This window comes from Pyricularia grisea, chromosome VII (assembly GCF_004355905.1).
Source record: "Pyricularia grisea strain NI907 chromosome VII, whole genome shotgun sequence".
NCBI lineage: Eukaryota > Fungi > Ascomycota > Sordariomycetes > Magnaporthales > Pyriculariaceae > Pyricularia > Pyricularia grisea.
Window position 1 is genome coordinate 3,218,735 of NC_044975.1, and position 25,454 is coordinate 3,244,188.

Here is a 25,454-nt window from a genome sequence, read left to right on the forward strand (position 1 = left end):
CAAGAAAGACACCTTCTCGGCTTGAGTGCTCAGGCGTACCGGTTTCATAGCAGATAATGGGGTCCACTCAACATGGCTACTCAAAACAATCACAGTCAGGAAACTTGCAACAGGAAAATTACGAAGCTTGAGCAACAAATTGAACATGGCGAGGTGGTAGCATAAGAAGATGCAATGCAGTATATGCAAAAAAGATACAAATGAAAAAGATAAAAGTCCAATATACAAACAAAAGCTGTAAGCGCAAGCCATATCGGGCGCGCTTCAGATCATCCAGAAAAGCCAAACGTAAATGATACCCCAAAACTCCAGCAAGATGCTTTTACATGTCCAAGCCCAAAATAAACGCCATTAACCAAACAAAAGGAAAACTAATCAAGTTACAATGACTCCATCATACAACTAAAGCCCGCGCAATCCTCGACCTCTTCCAGGCCGCTCCCGCATTCCCAGTAGCCGGCATGACTTGAGTCTGCATCGTTCCGGCCTGCGTCTGTGGCATGCCGGTGGACTTTCCGGCAGATGGATTGGCGGCAGCGCCTGTGGCTTGCTGGCCAGCAAGTGTCGAATCCTCGTTCCAGCCGGTCGGCATGACTGCAGTCTTGACCTTTCCGGCGCCTGCAGCAGTAGCAGCACCCCCTGCACCTTGCTGCCCCGTCACTGATTGCGAATTGTACGTGCCATCGTCCTCGCCGTCGAAGAAGCCCTCGTCATCATCGAACTGGCCGGCAGAGGGGTTGCCGGCTTGCGCGCCGTTGGGATCTTCGTCGTAGTAGCCCTCGTCCCCAAACTCATCGGCATAGCCGTTGGAGCCTTGCTGCTGACCGTTGAGGTTGCCACCCATAGCGTTGGGCTGCTGCGCCAATGCGTTGGGGTCCTGGTCCAGCATGGTGTCAAGCTCTCCACCCGTCATGTTGGGATCGCTGAGAGACTGATCTTGGGCATCCATGCCGTCGGCGTACTGACCATTGCCAGTTCCGTCATCCAAAGGTAGCTCGCCGTCCATGGGCACGTCGCCTTCCAAGGGCACTTCGTCACCCATTCCAGTACCCATTCCAGTACCCATTCCGCCATTCATGCCCATGCCCATACCACCCAATCCCATTCCCATACCGCCACCGGCGGCCAGGCCAGTCAACGTGTTCAGGGTCCCGCCGCCATTGGCCTTGTTAATTGCCTTTTGCTCCGCTTTCAGCGCCTTGTTCTCGGCATCCTGGGCCTTCTTGTCTGCCTTTTTGGCCTCCTTCTCTTGCTTTTCGGCGTGCTTCTCCATGGCCTTTTGTTCTTTCTTGGTTGGCGTTAAGGCAGCGTCGTTGACAGTTGTGGTAGGGACGGTCGCTGCGCCGGCGCCAGATTGCTGCTTGGGCAAGGCACCGGTCGCTCCACCAGACACGGCACCAGTTCCGTCGCCAGGTATAGCGCCAGCGCCAGATTGCTGCTTGGGCAGAGCGCCGGTGGCGGTACCAGACACGGCACCAGTCCCTGCTCCAGGTACAGCGCCGGTTCCAGGCTGCTTCGACCAACTCTGCACCCCGTTGGCGTCTGCTGGGAGGTTTTTAACGCCCGTGGAAGGCGAGACCGCCGACGCCGCGCCCCCATTCGGAGCAGTCTGAGGCGTGGTGGCTGAGCCGACAACGTTAGGGTTGGCCCCAGAGGTCTGAGCCTTTGTGGCAGGAGGAATAGAAGACTGCTGGCCACCGGTTGTGGGAGTCCCAGCAGGGTTTGCTGCTGCGTTGGGCAAAGCTGCCGTCGCTGGGTTGACCCTGGTGGAAGACTTGGCAGAACCAGTCTGCGGGGTTTGCGGGACTGCTCCATTGGTAGTGGCAGCGGCGCCAGCCGCTCCAGTGACGGCTCCCCCGGCGGCAAGGGCTCCGGGAGCGACGGCCCCTGACTTGGAGTTTGCCGCGACCGGCTGCAGTTGTGCCTGAGTGCCTTGAGCGGGTGTTGTTGCGCCCGAACTGCCCACCATGGGAGTGGGTTGAACTCCTGGAGCTTGCCCAGTGGTGGGCGATTTTGCAGCCGCGTCCCCTGCTCCCGTCGTTGTTTGCTTGGTCGGGTCGGCCCCTGTTGCTCCCGTTGTCGTTTGTTTAGTCGGGTCAGCGGGCCCTGCTCCCGTTGTCGTTGTTTGCTTAGCCGGAACGGCACCGCCTGCCCCGGTAGTAGTTTGCTTAGTCGCATCGGCACTTCCTGCTCCTGTTGTTTGTTTGGTCGGATCGGCGCTTCCCGTACCCGCCGTCGTCTGCTTGCTCGGGTCCGCAACCCCTGTCCCCGTTGTCGTTGTTTGCTTGGTCGGATCGGCCCCTGTTGCCCCCGTTGTCGTTTGTTTAGTGGGGTCGGCGGCCCCTGCTCCTGTCGTTTGCTTGCTCGGATCGACACCGCCTGCCCCGGTAGTAGTCTGCTTGGTCGCATCGGTGCTTCCTGCCCCCGTCTTCGTCGTTTCCTTAGTCGGATTAGCGCCACCCGCCGCAGATTTGCCTCCATCCGCGGTATTTGGTGACGGGTTGCCTGCACCCGGTGATGCCGGAGTTGCCGGCGTCGCCGGAGCTGTTGGAGTTCCTCCAGTAGTTCCTGCTGGTGTTGTGGGTTTGTTCTCCGGGATTTTGGGAGGGTTTGCCGCTTGAGGTTCGGTGCTCTTAGCGGCATCTGCCGACTTGGTCTCGGGGGCCTTGGTAGTGTCGGCTGCCTTAGTTGTGGGCTGCTTAGTCACGGACGACGAAGTAGTCGGAGCCGTCGTCTTGACAGCAGAAGTTGATGCAGAAGAAGCCGGGGCCTTGGACCCCTTGCCGAGCAAACTTTTGGCAACACTGACAGCCGAACTAGTCAGCGAGGTAGTCAGCTTAAGGAGATTCCGCCTTTCCAGTCGAGCGATCCTTTGCTCTCTGGCCAGCAAGCGCGCTGACGTGAAAGCATCTCGGGCGTCCAGGATTCCGCTTCCGTCAAGCCCCAGGTCGACGTCTGCATACTCGTCAGGGTCAAACTTGTCCTCATCCTCTGCAATCTGCTCCTGCGTGGTCGGAACGTCTCGTACCGCTAGTGCGCCATCGTGGTAGTGGTCCGTTGAGACTGCGGTTGCGACGGCTGGGAGGGCAGCGGTCAGCAGCCAAGCCGCAAAAGTTTCGTATTTCATGGTATTTCTTTTTGTGCAGTTTATTGTTTTTGTACCTCGTTGCTATGTTAAAAATCCGGTTCTGTGTCGAGTGGGAATTGACTGCACGTCAAAACCTTTTGTAAAGAAAAGTCTTTGCCGTGATCTTTTGATGCGGCAAAGGCTAGAAAAAAATCGGAACAAATGCCTGTTAAGGGTCTGCTCCCCCTTGGCGCCATCTCTCTTCTTCTTTATACACGATGTCATCCTGCCGGAGGTGCGAGATCTTTCATAGTAAGACGTACTGGACTTGCGCAATCGTAAAAGGGGATCGCGCGGCGCAGGAACACTAAAACAGGCAGGGGCAGAAGACGAAAAGGCCCAGAGAATTTGCTGAGGTGTGGCTTGGCTGCACTGGGAGGGCCCACTTTGCTTACTATAACACGTGATCGCTCTGGGGGAATGGCTCAAAGAAGCCCCATATACAATTACGACGGTAGGAAAGCTGATTGGTTTAATTGACAGTAAGCCAAGGAAAGCACACGGGAATTGATGTGCAGTGGAGTGAGCGTCAGATCTGGTGAGAGGCGCAGCAGTTGCTCTTCCCTTGACCTCGTAGTCGTCAAGTCAAAGTTTACTGCGAGTTCAATCAAACGACAAATTGAGGTACCTAGGTGAATACTTTTTTGAATTTATTTTCTTCCACTAGCAAAGTCGGCGACCATCTCTCCAAAGATCGACCCAATTGCCAATCTTTACTATGTATTGTCCGTTCCTTCAGATTGCTGACCCTCCTGTGCCCACATGACTTTTCGGCAATTTATCAGGCGATCTACCTCCGAGATCCATAAGCCTGTCGCCTGCCAACGCTAGGCAGCTTTGACGGTCCACCAAAGCCGGCACCGCCATTGCGACCGGGCCCGCTGGCGACGCGGAGAACATACGCACCGCGCTCAAAGGTGTTTGCAACGATGAAACCCGACGGGAACTGGAAGTTGCCCCAGGAGCCGACAAACTCGAGTGAGCCGCCGGCCGCGTCGTCCTCGGGGTGCATGTCGAAGAAGGCAATCTTTTCAATCTTGCTGCCGTCTGGGTACTGGGCGATGGAGCTGACGTCAGTCACCCAGACGCCGGCGCCGTAGTTGGACTGAAACATGATGCCGTCCTCGATGTACAGGTTGTGGTCGATGGCCTTGTGGTCGGTGTTCTCGAAGAAACCTGTGTACTTGGGAGCGGTCAGGTCGCTCAGGTCGACGATGTGGGTGATGGGGATGCCCGCGGCGGCCGCACCGACGCCCTCGACCTCGTCCAGCTCGTCGTTGAGCAGCACGAACTGGTGCCAGTTGCGCTCGGTCCACCAGCCCTGGTGGGTGTAGGTGGCGCCGGGATACTCGATGCGCCCGAGCATGGTGGAGGCGGCCTTGTCGGTCGAGTCCCAGACCGTGACGCTGTCCTCGTTGTAGGCGACGCAAATGTTGCGACCCAGGAAGCGCGAGTCGGGCCCGTTGTACGTAACGCACTGCGCGTCGTGTGTGTAGCCGTCGCTGCTGGCGCATCCGGGCTTGAAGGGGCTGCTGGGGTTGCTCAGGTCGATGTACTCGAGCCCTGCCTGGCAGGTCTGGTTGCGGGGCTGGGCGCCCACGGCGATGGCGTACTCGTTGTCCCAGTCGATGACGACGTTGTGGGCCCGGCCGATGGGGAGGTCGTCAAACAAGCCGATCAGATCCGTCTGAGGGTTGAAGGTGACGGGGCTGTCGGGGCTGAGATCAGCTACCTTGTTCAGGTCAAAGATCTGGATGTTGTGGTCCACCGCCTCGGAGCCGATAATGGCCATGTCTTTGAGCACGCGGATCTCGCGCCACGAGGAGCCGAGGGGGTCCTGGGCGGGCAGGCGGCCCAGGTACCGCATCTTGCCCTTGCAGGTGATCTCCACAAATGCCGTTCCTGTGTGTTGTCCGATCAGGGCAATTTGACGGCCTGCGGGGGAGACCCAGCCCCAGATGGAGGAGCCGCGCCTGTTTGGGTACCTGGGGTCGGTTTCGCCGCCTCCCATGTCGTTGTGGTTCATGAAGTCATAGAGGTCCATCTTGGAGTTTGTCAGTCTAGTTCGTAGCTGAATTCTATCATTCGAGTGACACTTACGTTCTTGCAGCGGAACGTCTGCATCGGGTTACCCTCCTCAACAACAGCGACTCCATCCTTGCACTCAAGACGACCGTTCTTGACACTGGCGTCGAGCTGATCCCAGGTGCGCCAGGACGGCCACTGGGTAGAGTCCAAGGCGCCGGTTGCTTCGAGCGCATCCCATTGGGCGTTCTTCATGTCGATGATCTTCTGGTGCACCTCTCCAGATTCATACTGCTCCCTGGAGAAGTGGGCGGCGTTTGCCACCGCCGAGAGGAACAACAAAACACTAGGGGCCTTCATTGTGGACAGCTTTTGGAACGATGTTGGGAAGGAGGGAGTCGTCGCTGACAGGGAAAGACAAAAAAGAGAGGCAAGCCACAAGAGGATGACAAGTAGGTAAACAAACGTTTATATATCATTCATGTTTGCCTCCGAACCCCACCCTTATCTGACTGTCGTCACTTAGTTGTGGCTGGCCAAGAAGGTTATACAACTTCCCGTTTTGATGCGCGCCATGCATTGGCGGTTGGGAATTGGAGATGGTGCCAAGGCCAAGTTTATCTGGTTACCTTCTCCTTTGGAACTAGCAATGGGTGAGACCAAGCGGCATGGCGCCCAGAGCCAAGAAACATTTTGGAATCCCAAGAATAAAACTCCTTGGTCGCCCAGGGGCGAGATTGCGCAGATCCCTCCTCTGACTGGCTGCTAATTTACGATCCAAGTAGCCGGTGTGTGCTGCAGCGTGCGGGGGAATACCTCTTGTCAAGTCTTGGCTGCATGGGGATGTATCTGGATTACTGTAAAATCGGTCACTTTTCTGCCCGCGCGCGCACCAGCCTCAAATCTGGAAAGGTTCTGAAATTTCTTCAAAATGCCCCTGGGCCTTTGGAGCATCATTCTACTTCCCTTATCAGTCTACACCAGACAAAGACACACCGGTTTTGGTTTTGGGCTGGCCACTTTTGGTGTCGCACTACTGTAGAATAGGGCATCTTGCCGGCCTTTGGTCTTGGCAGTTGAGGTATACCAACTTATCAAGGATTCCAAGAAGATGGCCTTTCCCTATTCTTTCAGCAGCACGTTGGCCACCTTACTCTCCGCCGCGCGTTTGTCCTTGCGCTGGAAACCATCTCCATCTAGGGTCACTGAGGATCGTGCTGAGTAGTAGAATCAATGGATAAGGTAATCAAAGTTTTCAAAGTTCTGCCAAATTATCAAGTGGTATTCAGATACTTGGCACTTCCATCCTTCCGAAGCTTGACGTTGCTCAACAAAGTCAGCAGGGAAACAAGTGCGTGCCGCCCGGCCTGAAGGCGATATCAAAGTCCAAAGGTGCACAAGATTGACCTTGAATTACCCCGGAGGCGTTATTAGACTCATGAGAGCACCATTCATACTTGCAAACCTAGGAATGCTACCATCGACAAACCTGCCGCATGCCCACCGCGCCCTGAGATTGATTTCAAGAGAAGGCACTCCCCACTGGACTAGTAATGGAATGGCTGCTTACGATTATAGATACCAACACTGTCGAGCAGCGTCGTTATGACCCCCGAGCTGTTGCGAACAGTTCCCCTCCCGATACACAGTCTTCGCAAGCTTCACTTTTAATATATGCAACACCACTAATTCAAGGAAATGTCACGCTTTAACAAAGCTTGGGAGGAAATGAATATGCACAGTATTATTTGACATACAATCTTTCCTGAGTGGCTTCTATTCGGACTTATGATTAGGGAGAGCCGAAAACTGGACCACCGGTGCAAAGTAGTATTGTCATTCCGGCTTAGTGGCCACATCCTCGCATTCCAACTCTCTCGCGAAGCTGGAGAAGATTGTTAATGGCTCCATGTTGCAATTTGGGTGTGCAATACAACAGCGCCGCCGGTGCAATTGCATCAGCCGGAACATGATTTGCGGACATCTCCACAAGACTAGAACCAATAGCAACACAGTAACATTTTGAGATTTGGGCCGGGCTTCAATCCTGCGAGAGATTCCTTTGTGCGCAACTATGATTAGAACAAAATCAATCTTGGTTAAGAGGCTGTTTGACTCTTTGATTCCACCGTTTCGTCGCGTGACTCCAGCAGCAGCCACTGTTGGCTGATGAGTTACAGGACAGACAGACTGGTCCGACTGATATGCGGCTGTGGGCGTGGAGAGTATCAGGTTTGTCAACATTTTGATGACAAAGGAGCGACATTCTCCACTCGACAGGGATAAGGAAGTAGACCTTGGTGGGTTATAGCCGTAAGATGATCGAATAGTCCGCTAAATATAGGGCCGTAAGCGAGCCTCCACGATTCCTTACTCGGCCTCCAAATTCGACCCACACAGCGTCATTGTACGAGGTATACGTATTAAGACTGATCTCAACCCGAATTCCGCCCAAATCTGTTTGACCTTATACCAAACCTGGCCGTCACGAATGCCTGATTTCGGCCCAATAACAACGCGTTGCATGAAATTATTTCCAACTTGATTTAAGCAATTCACAACATATTATACAACACACAACGTATAACGCAGTAAAGACGCGTATTATGCATGAAGTTATAAATGTTATTCTGGGTGAATTAGTGCAGGTATTATGATTTGTCGGCGTTACCGTTTTTGTTAATATATACGTTTTGTTAGATTGGGGCGAAAACTCCACCCGAAAAATACCTAGTGCAGACGATTGTTGTGTGGGCTAAAAAGTGGATGACTATGGACGCATAGTAGTGCTTCGTGGAGGCTCGTGACGCGGCCCTAAATATAGGTTGCAGATTATGAGAAATATCCTTTTCCGATGCTCCTGACTAGTGACTACTACGTCACTCCTTTATCGCTTATATTGTTTTTGCGTAAGGCACGTCATGGATGGTATAATAGCCGATCATTATAGGAAAATGATTTGTTTTATTTTTTTAGTCCATCTTTTTCAGTATTAATGCCACTGGTTAATTGCATGAATTAGTCAGACAGCCTTAGTGGATCACGAGTCTCTAATTTGAAGTTGCCTTACCTATAGCACTTTCTTGTAATCGCCCTCCTTACTCGGTGGACAGGGAAGATCTGTTAGAAATGTTCCTAGTTGACTCGTTCCGACGTATTAATAGAAGCGCCTTAGTGAACCCGGATCTACAGGCAGACTGGGATCATTTGTGCAAGTGGAAAATTGGACTTCACTCAAGCAAGTGTGGAAAAAATATACATGAGAATTATTGTACAACGGGGTCCCAAAAACATCACGTGCAAGTACAACTAGCTCTGTGTACCAGCTTTGTCCAACACCCAGATCTATTGAAGGGTATAAACAGTACGTGTTGATGTGTTTTAATCACGGTAAGACGGTGTCGCGCCGAGGTAGTCCTGGAGCAGAACTGCTATTCGTGGACCTTGTTGCAGTGATTGTCGGCATAATTGGCGACGTCGCATGGTATGCTAATGGCCAGTTTTTCTTCTCTGGCGTATACCCTTCACAGTCAACGCCCACATGGAAAAGGCTCGTTTTCTGTTGATCAGCCTGATCTCAGCCCCGTCGGTTGAAGCCGTAACTTGAATCTGTTGCCGGAAAGGACTGTTTACCAAACCATCGGTTAGACCGATGGAACAGTCAATGATTCGAACGCAGTTGGTCGTCTCCCGAGAGGTGGATTAGAGTGGAATACCGTTATGCACCTTAGACACGGTCTCCCATCTCTGACAAGCTCGGACCTGGACAGCGTGACTCGGTTTCTGAGTCGTTCGACCTAGGAGACCGGCCTGTTGATCATAGTATTACAGGTTAAAGGACCTCTTGAATTTATTTGATCACGAAAACTATATAACTCGTTCTTCGTCCCGACCAATCTCCTAATTCCTCTCTTCTCCTCATCCTCATCATCACAACTTTCTTTTTGTCTTGCTTGCTTTGCTTTGCAATTCTTTCCTATCTTCTTTCCTTTTGCTCTCGATAGCGCTTTTTCAGCACGTTCTCTTCGTTGAAAAAAAAAAACATTCTTTCGTTCAATTCTCAACATGCAGATCTTCAACATTGTTCAGGTCCTCGGCCTCCTTGCCGTCGGCGCCTCTGCCCTTCCCACCTCCGGCGCTTGCCCCCCGCAGTGTCTCAACGCTGCGGGCGCCAAGCCAGGCAACATCCAAGCACGCTCAGCACCGACAACGCAATATCCGCGTGCCAACCAGGGTTATCCCACGTACGGACACGCGAAAGCTTGGAGGTGTGACAAGTGTAATTTCACCAGGCAGTCAAAGGACAGCGTCAACGCCCATCTCGAGCATTATCACGGCATTCCTGAAGAAAACGTCGGCGCATATGTGTCTGAGACCACAGTTCGTGATAACCGAGGATATTGATTTGCTAGCCCGTATCTCGAAGGAACACGCTATCAAAGCGGCTCTTACCAATTCCTGGATACTTGGCAACGAGGGGAGGATTGAACGATAAATTCTATGAGACGTAATTGACCAAAGACCAGTTGGTTCTGGTGTTTTGTCTCTTGCTTCTTGTACGAGTTGTGCGCGTTTAACATCGTGAGGGGGATGGGGAGTATTAGCTAGAAGCATGTTTAGCGTCCGCTCGTTTTGTTATTTATTTATTATTCTCGTCTTCTCAATCATCGTACCACTCGCCTTGTAGTTGTGAGGTGATTCGTTCTTTTGTGCCATTGGGCTTATTTCTTGAGGCGCTCAAAACCCAACTACTTTGGTAGGCAGATACTTGCCTAGGTGCGCGTTAGAACAGATTGCGGCTACCCGGCCCAACGCATGAGCTTCGGGGTGCAAAAGTCGACATAAAAACTGAACCATTCAACGAGTAGCACCTGTTTTGAATAGCATTATTTAACTTGCTACTTGCTACACTAAAAATTGCCTATATGCGGTCATTGGCTCTCTTGTCTTGTCTATACGATTTCCTCTTTGAGTGTTATTGGGGCCGCTTGCATAATGACTTTGCACCTGGACAATGGCTGATCGAGAAAGCTCTCCCTGCTCTTGTGTGTTAGGTGGCGAGTACATATGTATTCTTGCCTGTGATTTGCGCGGCTAGTGTATCATTTTTGGCCGATGAACACGCTCTTTCCTGCTAGTTCTATACATGCCTCTTTTGATGTGCGACAATGTCTAGTCACCGAAGATGGAGAAACGGAAAACCTGGGAAGTGTTATTGCCCAGGGTGGATGATATTGGTGGATCTATCGCGGCATTGATTCCCCCCTTTGTCGTTTACACGTGAGCTTGGGACCGCGGCGGAGAGCCTGCCTCCGCACGCGGCGAAATGCGTCCGGCTCTGGGGGATTTCTTGGCAACCTTCCACCATGGTACAAAGACGACTACGTTTTGTTCTCTTTGGTGGAAAAAAAAAGCAAAAAACAAAGTAAGAGAGTATTTCCACAAGTTGCTCGCAAAGCCTGAATGAGAGTTTACTGGTAACAGTGATGATTGCAATATTCGGTTTTCCCCCCTGGGACATGATGACTTTCCACAAGTATAAGTGACTGCCCAACTCTGTCTGATCCCCATTGTCCTGTCACCATCCCAGGCCGTGCATCCAGGAGTATCTTCTGATCTTGCGCCCTTTTTGGTTGGTACTGGACACCGGCTCGCAATCATGCTGGGAAACATCAAGACAAACCTGGCCTATGCCAGCACCGTCCTGCTGGCGTCCACCGCCCTGGTGTCTGCGCAGTGCACCATTCCCCGCAGTGGCCTCCGCTGGAAGGACAATGGCGGCGCGCTCGCTCAGCCAGCCAGCGGTTGGGCTTCTCTAAAGGACTTCACCGTCGTTCCCTACCAGGGCAAGTACCTCGTGTACGGCACCAAGTACCAGAACCCCAACTATGGGTCCATGAACTTTGCCCTCGTCTCGAACCTGGGCGAACTTAGCTCGGCTCGCCAGACTGGTATGAGCGCCGGCACAGTGGCCCCGACCCTGTTCTACTTTGCCCCGAAGAGCATTTGGATCCTAGCCTACCAGTGGGGAGCCACTCCGTTCAGCTACAGGACCTCGACCGACCCTACCAACGCCAACGGTTGGTCCCAGGCTTACCCGCTCTTTTCGGGCTCCATCTCTGGGAGTGACACTGGTCCTATTGACCAGACGCTGATTGCTGACAGGTATTTTTGCTCTTGTGTTTTAATTTTTTTTTCATACAAAGATTGCCGCATCAAGCTTCGTTTTTATAATTCCATCTAGTTGCTGACATCAATAAACCAGCACCACCATGTACCTGTTCTTCTGTGGCGACAATGGCAAGATATACCGCTCAACCATGCCCCTAGGCAACTTCCCTGGCAACTTCGGCTCGGCCTCGACCATCATCATGAGCGATACTAAGGAGAATCTCTTCGAAGCCGTGCAAGTGTACTCAGTCAAGGGGACGGGCACCTACCTCATGATCGTCGAGGCCATGGGTTCAAACGGCCGTTTCTTCCGCTCCTTCACGGCCACTAGCCTCGGCGGGTCCTGGAGCCCTGCCGCGGTCACCCAGAGCGACCCGTTCGCCGGCAAAGCAAACAGCGGTGCCACCTGGACCAACGACATCAGCCACGGCGACCTGGTGCGCAGCAACGCCGACCAGAGGTTCGAGATCGACCCCTGCAACCTCAAGTTCCTGTACCAGGGCCGCAACCCCAACGCCGGCGGCGACTACAACGCCCTCCCCTACCGGCCCGGCCTGCTCACCCTTCAGAACCCCGGCGGCAGCCCCGGCACGGGGAATCCGCCCACGACCACCGCCTCGCCCCCTACGACCACCCCGCCGCCGTCGGGTAGCTGCGCGCCGCTCTATGGTCAGTGTGGCGGCCAGGATTGGACCGGAGCAAAGTGCTGCTCTCAGGGAACCTGCAAGGTTTCTAACCAGTGTAAGTGAACGTCTCTTTTTCCTCCGTTCCTTTACGGTAGAGGTCCGGTACTGACGAGATTCTAGGGTACTCTCAATGCACCTAGGGCACCAACCCTGACTGGGGGGGGAGTGGCGTGAATGTAGACTAGGATTTGCTATCCAGCCCATTCTTTCCTGGCACGAACATTGTATATATCTTTCATTACAATCAGATGGAATACACAACTACGCTTGCAGCTTTTGCGAAATGGCCTGGAAGCCTAGGAGACCTTTATTGCATGATTTTGCCGTGCTGCACCTTGAAAATTTCATTGATTCTTTACTATTCCCTTCCGAGGGATCCGTGGTGGCCACGAATACAACAGGCTCGTCACTTGAACATGGTAGCCTATGAGCCAGCAAGACCTCGAGACTCACCGCTTCAGCCTCACCAAAATCTTCAGACAAGACCTTCGTCTCGATCAATTTCATACCTAGCTAGACCAACCTTGAACGCCAAATACTTCCTCTTCATTGGCTCATGGTTTGACTACACTGACTTCTGTCTCCAGGGACTCTGGCACTAGGAATGCGCGTGCAGTATGCTTCTCTCATTAGACCTGTGAAAATGAGGACTACCATTCAAGTCATTCGATGGTCTTCGCAAGAGCGCAGATGCAGTCAGGCAAACGGCTGGGGCGACCATTGGCGTGCACCAAGCTCGATATGACGCCGTGACTGATTCTGGAACCATCCACTAGCGAACAAAAGAAATTCCACGCCACAGCCATGTTGAATTTACTTGACGCATGTCTTGAAGATCTACACGAGTACCCACTCGTCAATGCCGAACTTGGCATTCCCTCTCATTTCGCCCGCTTGTCTATCCTTGCAGAACGCAAAGAAGCCTCCCACAAGGCGACCTGTATTACATCTTGGTGAAATTTAGCCCAGATCGTGTCATTGGGGGCGGTAAGCATTGCCTTTTTCAGAGCAAAAAGCCTGCTCAGCCATTTTTTTAAATAGGCGGGTACGCGTGCATTGGGCGTCAAGGCATAATAGCAATCATTCTATTTCGATTGTTGTTGTGAGTCATGACAAACAAGCTGCAGTGTTACAGCGGTAAACCCTCCCCGTCTTTGATGATTTCGTCTATTTATAACATAAAACCAGTCGCTTAGACGTGTGAACTTCCCGAAAAAAAAAAAAAGAAAAAAAAAAAAAAAAGAAAAAGAAAGAAAGATTGTTTATAACAAATCTTGCCCATCAAGCGGTCGAAGACATCCCTGCCTAACAAATCACGGGTGACGCCACCGTCGTGTGGCATCACAATGGAATCTTGGTTTAATTTCGAGATTCTCAAACTCTTCCGACCGTTTTACTGTAACTCGATGTTTTCCCCTTTTCTTCCGCGATAGTTTTTCCCGTCTATGTCGTTGCCTGCGGAAGTCTCCGATAGCATTATTCCCGGAAACAAGCATATTTATTTTTGACTGACAAATGCCAATCGTTGCCTCGCAGCGCACGGCAGAAAGTTGCACAAGTGAGGATATAGGAGTCTCTAACCTCGGACCTCTCAATCTTTGCCTTTTGCCCGATCGCCAGCGAGGTGTTGAAAACCTGAGTATAGGCCTTTTTGCGGCCATTTGATTCGAGGAAGTTTTTGGGCTCACACAAGACGGGTCATTCTTCCTTGGCGTTTTCTTGAGTGGTTGTGCTAGTTTTGATTTCACTCGTGTTGGCGTATCCTCGGGGATTGTTCCTCCGCGCGCCATGCGCTTGGCGGTGCCTTGCGCTGTTTCTGCACTGGCAGAATGCCACCTCCATGAGAATTTTCGCATACGTCGGGCTCGGTCTGGGCAAATGATATAAAATAATTGAAGAAAAGTGACTTGCGGGCACAAAACTGGTTCCCTCTCCATCTGATAGCAGTCCGAAGAGTCCCTAAACACATGTGTTTATTTTGCACGGTCACAAGAGGGGCTTTCATGTGAAATAAATGCTTTAAAATATAAATTTAATGTACAACACAAGAAAGTAGATTGGCTCAGTGAACAGCTCACAGACAAACAATGACTAACCCTAGAGGCCGATTTTCACAAAGTCCTAGTTGTTGCCAATAATGCGATGCCAGGCCTCGTTGAGAGCAAATTCTACTAAGCTGGCATCGGCATACCCGCCGTGATAGTCGTAGACGCTCCGATCTTTCTTGGCCCGGTCCCAACCCTCTGCGTTGCCCTCCTCAGGTCTGCCATCGCTTTGAATGTCGCTGTTGCTGGTACCCTTGCCGATACCCGAGATGTAGCTCCACTGAACCACGGGCCTCTGTTGCATGCTGTACGCCCGCAACTCTCCGGCGTTGATCATTTGGTTCATGATGACGTCTACCGGCACGTCGAAATTCCAAGCCATGCGGACGAGCATGCGTGCAGCTCCCGAGAGCGAGACCAGGTAACCTGTTGTGCAGAACAGGGCGTTTGTACGGAATACGATCCTTTTGTGGTTGAGCAGCACATCGCCCATTTCGAGACCAAATTTGTAGTCGGTATTCGGGGCGTGGGGGTCGTCGTAGACGACATATTGACCGTTGGTTCGTTGGTCAACACAGTGTCCAAGGGATAATATATCCCACGTGCCCGAGCGGGCCAGCCAGGGGTCGTCGGGGTTTTCTTGAAAAAGCTCGCGATTATCTGGGTATTCCTTCTGCAGCAGGTTGCGGAAGCCTCCATTCAATTTACCCATGATTTGTCTGAAGTTGATGTCCCAGCCGGCGTCTGACTCAAAAACCAGCGTGGCGGCTATGTCATTCTCCAACATGTGCTGCCACACGTTGGCGTGCGCACGGAAGCAGCCCTTCTCGCCCTCCTTGAGGACGTAATTGCCTTCGGCAGGTGGCATGCCCGAGTTTTTCAGTTGCGACGCGTCGACGGCAGGGAAGCGGGTGATTTTCAGTTTTGACAAATGTGCTTGGATCGCCACGGCATCGAATCGATCGTGGCGATGCGGGAGGTTGAGGAAAATTAGGGAGTCGAGGCCGACGGTACCGTTTGAGGCGGCCTCATACACGCTGACTGTGTGGGGTTTCGGCGCTTCTGGTATCGGCCGGGCCGGATTTGGTCTGGATTGGGTGGACGATGTCGTCAAAGTAGCGGGTGGAAGTCTTGGATAAGATGGGATGCTGATGTATGTGAGGAGGAGGAAAAAGAAGGCAGCGGCAATTAAAAGGAGGCCAATTGTCCTCCTGCCGCCTTGAAGGAGCAAGCTTGGGCCCTTTTCGGACAGCATGGTGAAGTGTAGGCGAATAAATAAAAAATAATAATATAGGTAAAAATCCTCGGCACGATTGATGGATGGGCTGGGATTGGCCGTTGTGTAGGTGCACTATCGTCAATTTGTTGCTTGGCAAACGTCACGATTTGGTCGACAAATCTCGCGATACTGGAATGCACAAGCATTAAACGGAGAAAGAATGAGGGAAATCAGGGTGGGTGGGAAGAGAGTAGAAAATAAACGTAAAAAAAAAAAAAGAAAAAAAAAAGAGAGAAAAAACAACACCTAAACTCACTCACTCGGACACGCACCATACCTAAACGGCGTGGGCAAACAAGTGCGCATCAAATCATACCTTTAATACAGCGTCCATCCTGGTTTTGTAGCTTGTCATATCCTGGAGCAAGGTGCAGACCCTGTCATGCGCAGACCCCGTACTCAAACTCTACTTCCCAAAGCTTTGACAGCCCCCGGCAGATTGGTAGTACCCAACGTGTCCCTTCTTGACGTCGTACGGAACGGCGCAGGCTTAGAAGGCGTATGTACATTATGCAGGGATTTACCTTACCAAGTGGAGAGGATTGCGGCACGGTGGGGGGGATGAATGAATCTTCAGCTCGGTCAATGGCACATTTTGATAGGGCCATTGATTTCCCGCACAGGTACCAAGCAGAGAATAGAAATGGGTGTGCCCCCAAATTCTGCATCTCAACTCCAGCTTAGCACATCATTCTTCGTATATACCACGTCGGCAGACCCCTCCGATAGGTTATGCTGTCAGCACTGCCTCGAGACCGAAAATCCTGTGACGGAGGGTCGGCGTGGGGCCCACCCTCAAGAAATTTTGGCAACGCTAGGATTACCAGGAGTAATTGATGACGCTAGCCTTTTTTCGTCTATCAATAGGTAGCTTTAAGGTTTCCTCGGGGGGCCGATACCGCCAAGACACATGTTAAAGAATATATCATGTGAAACAAGATGAATGCCGCGCAGCAGTTACAGTACGTAGTAAAAGATGTGAAACATGAAGCTAAATTGATTGGCACCGTGGATCAAGCTAAACAAGACTTGGGTATATAATCATCGTGAGAGGGGGAGGCATATTATGTAAGGGGATAATTTTAGAGTTTAGTTTTTCTACCACCCCACAATTTCTTTCTTTCTTTTTCCCCTTTGTTTTTAAAATTAAATTCACGGATCCAAAACTATCAGCGTGGTTTTGGCCATGTAAATGTATGGGTCAATGCCATTTTGCCTTGCTTTTGCCACAGCTTAAACTGTCAATCGGCAGCGGAGAAGCAGGTTTTTGTTTGCAACGAATTGAGATTCGATTAATTCCGACCTGGAATGACCAAATTTGCAAGCAATCATGAGGGAAAGAAAAACCCCACGACGCAGGTTCCGGCCTAGCCTAATCGAGCACTTGCTTCCTGGTGTTTGAGCATCCTACTGATTCATTGTTATCCACCACTTACTATGGTACACCATTCCTATTACCAAAAATAAGTGATTTCTATGTCTGGGGTTTCAAATACTTTCATCTTTGCTTCACAGTGGCAATAAAAATCCCCCGAGTCCCTTTTTACATAGTATGCTCCCAACTGAAAGCTGCACGCTGCACCGCTTCGCTTTATGTTCAAACAAGCTTTTCAACGGTTTTTTCGTAGAATTGTTCTCCGCGATGGGGTGTGCGCTTGTTTGCAACGGTCGGCACTAATCTTAACGATGGACAAGGGTGTTGCTTTTTTTCTATTCTTTTTTTTTTTTTTTTTTNTTTTTTTTTCCATCTGACGCCTTTGTTAACACCTTCCCAATGTGTATGCGATGGCTGAATAATTTCTTTGTCTTATGTCCACCATCAACATCGAGTGCGAGCATTTATCCCAGGCTGAACCTCTTGGCTGACAGGTCTCAAAGGTTGACGCTGCTGCATGATTTCATTGTTTTCATCAAAGCCCTGAGCACAGATGTGCAGTAGTGTCTGGGAACAATGCATTTTTTTTCAGGGGTGACGGCATCACAAACAAAAGATATCAGTGTCGATCATAGACAAGGAATGTGTATAAATATCTCCTCATTGACCAGGGATGATCATCCGTGCGATAGCAAGTCAGAAGGCTCGACTTCAATTCGAAAACTACTGAAAGCCCCATTATTTCTCTACCTGGCAACTACATAGGCTTTCCCCTTGATATGGCTACGGGTTCCAGCAATAGGAGGGATGATTTGTACGCGAGGGGGCTGGCTCAGCTACAAGAGGTGGAAGAGACCATATTGATGGAAGAAGAAAATGAGCCAGAAACCGTTTACAATGAAAGCCACCAGTTGTATGAGACTTTCATTACAAACCGTGGAAACCTTCCCAGGGGAATTCCTGCTGATATAGTACAGTGGCTACAAAGTTACAACGTTTCTGACGCAGCAGATATTGTCAGGATCACCGTACGAGCGAAAAACCCATCCAACTCGGATGCCGATCCAGTCTTTGAAGCCTGTTGTAGCATCAACCAGGGCTTCATGTTCATCACGTATATGAATCGTGGTGGATGGAGTACGGATAATATCTACGCAGCAAATCACCCGCCTCGGCTGCGTGTCTACATGTCGGAGTGGATCTACCACACGTGGGAGTTTGCCGCCAAGAGATCGGGACGGACAGGTGAGCTACTCCCGCCCCTTTCTCGGGTTGTCATTGCTAACATCAACAATGTCCAATTGTCTGGCGCCATCGAAGATCTGAAGTTGAAGACTGAAAGGAACGACGGCGAGCTCTTTCCAGACGATAACGAGTCTCCGTTTGTGACGTTCTTCGGAATGGGGCTGGTCAGGGCCATTGCCCGTGCGCTCTTCAGTATGTCAAAGTCTTTCCTGCGGCACTACCCAACCAGAATCGCATGGCGAAGCGGGGGCCAATCATATGTTGGTGAGGGTCACGGCGGTAAAGATATTCAGCTCGATGATCGCTTCCTCATTATCTGCTTGGCGCCTCTAGTTCTATCTGCTGAGAGAAAGAAAGAGGAGATGAAGCGAATGGCGGCGGCCCAGGCGGCTGCGAAGTCAACAGGACAGAGAAGGCAGCAGTAGGCAAAGTCGCTTCGGATCTTTGTATATCTGCCGATCATAAGTATTCTAGAATATAGTATTAAATCAGTCCTTCATGTATAAGTGCATTGTTTTTTTTTGTTCTCTTTTTTTTGTTTTTTCTTTTTTTTTTTCTCTTCCTCATTGGGACATGCTATTCATGTCAGTTTCGACGACCTCAACCCAGCCACAACTGTCGCTTATCAATCACGTCATGTCCAGCGAAAGGTCGCCGCAACGACAATCTGTGGCCAAAAAAAGAGGAAAACCAAGAATAAAAAACCGAGACCTATGGAGGCGACAATCCAACAGTTAAACTCATACAAATTGGCACAAACCGCCGCAAATTACGAGAAAACAAAATCTACATGTAACAGCATTATTGCTGCAATTGCAAAATCCTCTCATGCCACTTATCTCACCGTACCTGATTCTGTAGAAACATAACATGGCGGAAGCTGCTTTCTGAGCAGCTTTTGTTGCTGTTTGTATATTCTTGGCCGAGCAAAGCGGCAATCCAGGATCCAGCGTTGTTGTGGTCTGTTGTGGAACAAAAGCCCCGCGCCACTTGCACAATAATTGGATACTTTAGCTTAGGTTTTTCGGTGTGGTATTACGGGCGCTGTGGCGGGGGGCAGCCTACTGCTATCCTCGGTCGGAAACGGGAGAACGGGGGAGGAGGTGCAACGGCCTTGGCGCGCCGGAGTAGGTAAGAACTTTTTTGGCGTAGGCAAACCGCCCAAGTAATCGAGTTCCGTGTGGGTTTGTTGGTTTTGGGGTGACTTTTTTGTACCAGTAGTTCCGATTCCTGGTTCAGGGTTTGTTCGATTTCGATGCAGGACCCGATTGATTGGTTGTGGAGGATTTGCGCTGCTACTCTTGTTTTGTGGGGATGTCAACCAGCGGTTGGAGATGTTCGATTTGTACTCGGGCGATGGGGAGACAGGGGCAATCCAAAAACCCATGGAATGTAAACCGCATCGGGATCTCAAACGTACCCAAAAGCAGATATGTTCGAGTCAAGATTATTGCCCATGAAAGTCGCCATGAAGTACATTCACGTGCATACCAAGCCAAGCAGAATATTTTAAACTTTTTTTTGTGAACAATATGAAACTGTCTATATCTATCATACAAGGACCTAAGAAGATCCAACCCAGGCGTTCCAATTCACCAGGCTTCTCTCACATTTTGACGTGATGGCAATCCCCTTAACCTGCTTGACCACTTTGCCTTCCCTCGTGACGCTGACAACCACCTCCCCCTCCCGCCCGTCAAACGGCACACTCCCGTGATAGATTCCCGCTCCGCCTTGCGGCCTATCTTCCCACGAAGACCTGCCATCCTTGCCGCCGATGGTCACCGTGACGTTTGCCGGCCCGCTCAGCAGCGCCGAGAAGAAGACCCTGTCCTGCAGCACCTCCACGGGCTTGACCTCGACCTGCCCGTGGCCTCTGTGGTTCCCTGTGGTGCCGCTATCACCACCACCGGTCGAGGGGTTCTTCTTGTACCACACGACCAGCTTCTCGCCCTCGGCCGTCACCGCAGGCCGCGTGCCGGTCTTGTAGGCCTGGATGACCCACGGGAGGAACGCGCGCCAGCCGTCGTGCGGCATGCCCTTGACGTAGTTGAGCGGGGCCTTGCCTGCGTCGAACAGGCCGAGGCACTTGTCGTTGACGGGGCCGATGTAGTGGCTCTCGCCGTAGTCGTTCCACGTGATGATCTGCACGTAGTCGGGCTGCACGGCCAGGACCTGCTCCCAGCGGTCGTGCCACAGCTCGTCGCCGCGCCAGACCCAGTTCTTGCCCCAGCCGGGGAGGTTGGTATAGAACCACGGCGACACGGGCATCATGTAAACCTTGTCCTTGCCCAGAGCCGCACGGTAGGCATCGTCGGGCGCCGTGGTCATTGCCACCGCGCTCTTGGGCCAGGCCTCCCAGCTGAAGAGACCATCCACTACCCCCGTGGCCACCGCGGCCGGGGCGCCGAGTGAGCTCCAGTCTGGAACGAAGAATGCGCCCGTCTGCGCCTTGATGTCTTTCCAGTCGCCGCTCTGCTTGGCGCCTTCAAAGGTGGAGACGAGCGGCTTGCCCGTGTCGAGGTGCTTTTGGTATGCCGGGTTGGCCTTGTACTTGTTTACAAGGTGGACGACGGCATCTTTGCTCCAAGGACCTTGGGCTTCGTAGTCGAATGAGAAAAACAGCTTAAACTTATCGGCGGTGGTCGCGGCGGCCTGAAATGCATTGTGGATAGACGGCGAAATTGATGCATCCTGAGAGGCGATGTTTAGAGCGAAGCCGTCGATACCTGATTCGATTGCTAGGCGGATATCCTCTTGCCAGTCGGATACTGCATAAGACCCAACGTTTCCCACCTGTGCAGGGGTTTTTGGTTGTTAGTTTAGCACGAGAAAAAAAAAAAAAAAAAAAAAAAAAAAAAAAAAAAAAAAAAAAGAGGAAAAAAAGGAGAATAATCCAATGCAGTCAGTCGACCTTCTGTGCAAAACTTACCATAAAATGCGCAAAAACTGCTTTGGCTTGGACGCCAGAAGCGAAGCAGCCGGCGATTGCCATTAGCGTAAAGAGAAAATACTGTGATATCATTGTCAGGGATGGTCCTGGTTCTTTTTTCTTTTTCTTTTTTTATTCGTAGGGGGTCGTCTATCATGCAATTCCAGATCGACATTGACGGGTTCCCCAACGCCCAGCGCAACGATCAACAGCGTATTTTTAAGAGAAAAAGAAACGAAAAGAATAGGGCTGAGAATTGCTGCGATGCATCTCGTTCGAGATGGTGCGACTTACTGGTAGCTGAAAAGATACGGTCGTAAAAAAAGTGTATTTTTCTTTTTTGCACGGACGAGCTTACTGCAAGTTTCACCCTCCTGAATTACCCCTATGACGCCGCATGCGGGTCGGAGCAGTTTTTACTCTTTGCACGAGGTCAAAGGGGCTGCAGGTACAGCGAGGGGTGATACAAAGAAAGGGGAAAGTGAAGTGGTGGTGGTGGTGGGGAGGGGAGGTAAGAATGGAACAACGTGTCGTAAAGGACCTTTGCTGCTTGCCGCCGCGGCGGGGGCCAATGTTGCAATCTTGGCGATTTGTACCACACCACGGGCGCCAAAGCCCAGTAAGCAAGCCATTTCGAAACAACGCCAAGCCCCACAAACGAATTCGCGGGTCTTACTGTACGCACTAGGCAAGCGTCGACGAGATCATTGGGCGTTTAAATTGCAACCAAATGGTATGTTATGACTTATGTCAGTCAACTTGAATATCCCCTTGAACCTTTCCGCTTCTGGTATCTCTTGTGTTTAAGTCTACATTCGTTTCGAATGCCTTTTCATTCCCTGTTAGTCATCTTCACCACAAAAGCCCCCCTCTCTATTGTGTTGATAACGATAAACCCGCTTTTGAAAAAGGGATAGCTGCTCCACGTTCCAGTGAAGGCAACATCCCCTCCACCTTCAAGCTCATCATCCTCGGGAAATATGTCAAAGTAAGCCACCTCTCTGACCGCCTCCCCAGTCGGGTCGTGTGGCAGGCTCGAAATGTCGAGAACGCGCAACCCAGCTCCGTAATTGCTTTGGAATGCATATTTGCCAACGACAAATTGGTTGTGATCAATCGAAGTGACGTTGCTGCGGAATAATCCAGTTTGCCTAGGTCGTTCAAGCGATTTGATGTCCCAGAAATATGTCACGGCTTTGCGCTGCGAAGTTGGGCCCGTCTGGTTTTCCTCATCTAGCTCATCATCCAAAACCAGATATTCCTGCCACGTCGTGTTGGTTACCCATCCTTGGTGGGTATAGCTTGCACCTTCATAGGAGGTGCGTGAGATTATGTTGGTCGCATTTTTATCGCTGACATCATAACTATTTATACATTATTGTCAGCAACGGTGAGATGGCTATCTCAAAATAGAAAGGATGAAAAAACCAACATAGTCAGGGTATCTTCATTGTAACCATAGCAGATATCTCGGCCGTTGTACTTCTCATCCGGACCGCGGTATACAAGGCATTGTGCGTCGTGCACATAGCCATCTCCGCCAGCGCATCCTGGTGAGAAAGGCTGTGACGGGTCCGTTAGGTCAATGAATATGAGGCCCGACGCGCAAGAGTCGTTGCGAGGCACAGCCCCAACTGCCACTGCATATTCCTTTTCCTCGTTGACGACAACGTTGTGTGAGCGACCTATGGGAAGCTCGTTCCAATGTGAGGTCAAGTCTGACTGCCCAAAGACCTTGGTGTTGTTTGGCTCAAGATCAATAAGCTTTGGAGGGGATTGTCAGTCGCCTCTCTTTGAAACCAAGGCGAAGAGTTAACGTGCCCCGTGGACCCACCTTCTTAAAGTCAAAGATCTGCACACCATGGTCGACCGCCTCGCTGCCAATCACAAGGTAGTGCTTGTACCCTTTCATCTCCCTCCAAATCTGAGGTTCCGACCCTGGAGTCTGCGGCAGTCTGCCTAAATACTGCAATCTGCCCTGGCTGGTGAGTTCGGCAAAGGCAGCGCCATCTGACTGAGCGATGGCTACAAACTCTCGTCCATCGTCACTTGTCCAACCCCAAGAAGATGCTCCTCGGCCTAGTGCCGACCCGAGGTCCGCGTGACTGACAAAATCGTAAAAGTCGATGTTGCTGCAACGAAAGGTGTCGTTGGCGGATCCTGGAACCACTGCTGCGACACCATCGATGCATGGGACTGGTGCGGCAGCGCGTGCGAAGGATGTGTAGAGTGTCGGGTCATCGAGGCCGGCGGCATGTCGTGCCGCCCAGTTTGCCTATTTTGAATTCGATATAACTTTTTGTTTTTTTTTATGCGTTCTTCAGAGTGTGAAAGTGACTAGCAGCACTTGAAACTCACCTCTTTTGCGGATCGCAGACCTTGATGCACCTCGCCGCTCTCGTAGCGTGCCAACCGAGCTGCATGGAGTGCCTCTATCTCTTCAGCAAGAGAGAGCTTGGAAAGCCCAACAAGGGATGCTATGAGGATCAGAGAAAGAGATTTCATTTTTGCCGTCATTCAAAGAGATCAAATCAAAAGTTTGTGACACGTTATGAGGAACAGAGACCCGAACTGAGAGTAAAGGCCAACTGAAATGTCGATTCCTCTCTGGTTTTGCGTTGCAAGCCAAGACTGAAGGTCACTGACAATGACGCGTGCTGCCTCCCAAGCTGTCAGCGGAATTGAATGCACGGTGAAAATGAGGGATCAAAGGGGTCGCTTGGGCCGTTCTTGCCTTGGCGAAGGGGTTTGTGGGCTTCTCGTACGAATGCCTGGTGTTGGATGATGGACACATTGATTTGGGGGAATAAGGACCAGGAGGATGACAAGATTGGAAATTATTGTATCCCCGCATCTTTATATCAGCAACAGAGAGAGGTAAAATGGAGAGAACGGCCGAGTACTCAAGTTGTCAAACATGCGGCGCAGCAATAGAAAGTGCGTGCATATGCACAAAATGCCAATACATCCATACAGCCACGCCATCACAAAGCAGTATTGGGTGGACCAAGACAGTTGTTTTCGTTATCTTGTTGTTGGCTTTTCTTTTATATTAACTGTTGCATCATCCCTAGGATGTTCAAAGTGTGCGAGATGGCCTGGGCACGGGCTAGATCAGCCTGGTAGCCAAAAGAAGCTGCATGCTTCAAGTTTACAGCCACGCCTAACCCCTTCTACCTCCTTGGCCTACCCTCTCCCTGCTCAATAACTTGCACCCGATCAATATGTCAGCAATAGATTCTCTTTGTCCCTCGTGTAACCGACCCTTCCCCAAACGAAAAACAGGTCAGAACAATGTCAAGAGGCACCTCCGAATTTGCAAAGGGCTTCCACCTCAAAAAGCGCTTCTGCCTGAAAAGTACTTCCATCTACTCATGCCCACCAAACTCCCAATTTGGTTGTTTGTCTTTGCCCTTAGAGCTTCCAATTCACAATCGGTAATGCGCCGCACCTTTGCATACAGAGGTGGTGCTTCACTAACCACTAGTTAAGGCCTTCCACTTGAAAGCATGTGTCCAAGTCAGGCGAATTCACGGTTGAATTTGAGAGTGGAACTCAAACGTATTTGACGAGTTCCCTGGCGACGATTCGACACATGTGGTGATTGGTAAAATTCTTGTGCAGTGTCACCCTTGGCTGACAGTACCCAGCAAAAGCCTGCCCTGGTGCATAGGAAATCAAAAATGCTTGCGATTTTCAGAACGGTAGACCTGTTGATGAGGAGATTACAGGTAAATTTGAACGGCTTCCTGATAATAACCCCACTTTGAAGTTTGCTGGGCAATGGTACTACCGAATTCTACCGGTCATAGTGACAAAGCTGAGTCTACCATCCACGTAGAGAATCCATTAGCGGTCCCAAATGCAGGACATATCATAACCCTCCTACGAAAAAGAAGTCCACATGTTTCAGCGACTGGCACATAGTTGGGGGCGGGGATGATGACACTAGAATTTGCGTTCACGAAATTACTTTTATAAACTGATTTCCGTTACTGGCTTTACATGTTCTGGATTTTGGCTGTGGAAGTGGCCTTTGGGTTTGTCGTCGAAGGGCCTCCAGAGTTTCTGTTGGCTGGTTGATTTAACCCAGTCGTGATCCGGTCCTTTCTGCACCTGGAATTCGACAAATATGCGGCATGCAATCAATCAAACCTATCACTGAGCCTGTACCTTACTTAAAACGCCGACAGGGCGAGAATGGACTGCCCGTAAATATCTTCCGCTAACTACACCGATTGTAACCCAAGACGGCGATGGGGAAGACCACCGGTTTTGCAGCCTTTGACCTCTGTCTGCACTTTCTTGTCTTCCATATCACTGGTCTCAGTTTGGGTATGGGGCACCGAGCGACGTAATCAAGTGCTTCAGTTCGGCCTCTGAACGCCGCTCTCAGGGGTCACGACTCGCCTGCACAGCGACCTACCGGAATGCGCCGTGTTTTCTTCATTGATGCTAGATCACATAGTCCTCTTGCGCAGGCTAAGTGAGTTGGGTCTTTATGAGGGCGTCGCCTCATAAACTCTCTGTTCCAGTTCAGTGACGCTAAATGGTTAAAAAGGTGGGGGG

At 51.0% G+C, this 25,454-nt stretch overlaps 7 protein-coding genes across 7 annotated transcripts; 3 read left to right on the forward strand and 4 right to left on the reverse strand.

Moving 5' to 3' along the window:
* Positions 1-394: 394 nt before the first annotated feature.
* Positions 395-3,127, reverse strand: PgNI_10935 (uncharacterized protein; the record flags this gene model as incomplete). The annotated part of the gene is made up of 1 exon (XM_031130909.1): positions 395-3,127. The coding sequence occupies one exon, from the start codon at positions 3,125-3,127 to the stop codon at positions 395-397; it is 2,733 nt and encodes a 910-aa protein (XP_030980145.1).
* A 631-nt stretch (positions 3,128-3,758) lies between these two features.
* On the reverse strand, positions 3,759-5,596 carry PgNI_10936 (uncharacterized protein). The gene is made up of 2 exons (XM_031130910.1): positions 5,228-5,596; positions 3,759-5,171 (listed from the first exon to the last, which is right to left on the reverse strand). Exons 1-2 carry the CDS (start codon positions 5,510-5,512, stop codon positions 3,918-3,920), a joined length of 1,539 nt encoding a protein of 512 aa, XP_030980142.1. The 5' UTR covers positions 5,513-5,596; the 3' UTR covers positions 3,759-3,917.
* Positions 5,597-9,217: 3,621 nt separating this feature from the next.
* PgNI_10937 (uncharacterized protein) lies at positions 9,218-9,556 on the forward strand (the record flags this gene model as incomplete). Its single annotated transcript, XM_031130911.1, has 1 exon — positions 9,218-9,556. The coding sequence occupies one exon, from the start codon at positions 9,218-9,220 to the stop codon at positions 9,554-9,556; it is 339 nt and encodes a 112-aa protein (XP_030980143.1).
* A 1,194-nt stretch (positions 9,557-10,750) lies between these two features.
* PgNI_10938 (uncharacterized protein) lies at positions 10,751-12,282 on the forward strand. The gene is made up of 3 exons (XM_031130912.1): positions 10,751-11,317; positions 11,418-12,064; positions 12,130-12,282. The coding sequence occupies exons 1-3, from the start codon at positions 10,812-10,814 to the stop codon at positions 12,147-12,149; spliced, it is 1,173 nt and encodes a 390-aa protein (XP_030980149.1). The 5' UTR covers positions 10,751-10,811; the 3' UTR covers positions 12,150-12,282.
* A 1,848-nt stretch (positions 12,283-14,130) lies between these two features.
* On the reverse strand, positions 14,131-15,309 carry PgNI_10939 (uncharacterized protein; the record flags this gene model as incomplete). The annotated part of the gene is made up of 1 exon (XM_031130913.1): positions 14,131-15,309. One exon carries the CDS (start codon positions 15,307-15,309, stop codon positions 14,131-14,133), a length of 1,179 nt encoding a protein of 392 aa, XP_030980070.1.
* Positions 15,310-17,487: 2,178 nt separating this feature from the next.
* PgNI_10940 (uncharacterized protein) lies at positions 17,488-18,378 on the forward strand (the record flags this gene model as incomplete). Its single annotated transcript, XM_031130914.1, has 1 exon — positions 17,488-18,378. One exon carries the CDS (start codon positions 17,488-17,490, stop codon positions 18,376-18,378), a length of 891 nt encoding a protein of 296 aa, XP_030980465.1.
* A 1,124-nt stretch (positions 18,379-19,502) lies between these two features.
* PgNI_10941 (uncharacterized protein) lies at positions 19,503-23,390 on the reverse strand (the record flags this gene model as incomplete). Its single annotated transcript, XM_031130915.1, has 6 exons — positions 19,503-20,749; positions 20,886-20,966; positions 21,742-22,249; positions 22,318-22,649; positions 22,720-23,160; positions 23,244-23,390. 6 exons carry the CDS (start codon positions 23,388-23,390, stop codon positions 19,517-19,519), a joined length of 2,742 nt encoding a protein of 913 aa, XP_030980463.1. The 3' UTR covers positions 19,503-19,516.
* Positions 23,391-25,454: the final 2,064 nt, after the last annotated feature.

Excerpts from the sequence above, each read along its gene's own strand:
- PgNI_10936 (XM_031130910.1), bottom strand. The coding sequence starts at position 5,512 with ATGAAGGCCCCTAGTGTTTTGTTGTTCCTCTCGGCGGTGGCAAACGCC. Across the intron at positions 5,172-5,227 it reads AGACGTTCCGCTGCAAGAAC|ATGGACCTCTATGACTTCAT; the intron begins GTAAGTGTCACT and ends ACAAACTCCAAG.
- PgNI_10938 (XM_031130912.1), top strand. The coding sequence starts at position 10,812 with ATGCTGGGAAACATCAAGACAAACCTGGCCTATGCCAGCACCGTCCTG. Across the intron at positions 11,318-11,417 it reads CAGACGCTGATTGCTGACAG|CACCACCATGTACCTGTTCT; the intron begins GTATTTTTGCTC and ends TCAATAAACCAG. Across the intron at positions 12,065-12,129 it reads CTGCAAGGTTTCTAACCAGT|GGTACTCTCAATGCACCTAG; the intron begins GTAAGTGAACGT and ends ACGAGATTCTAG.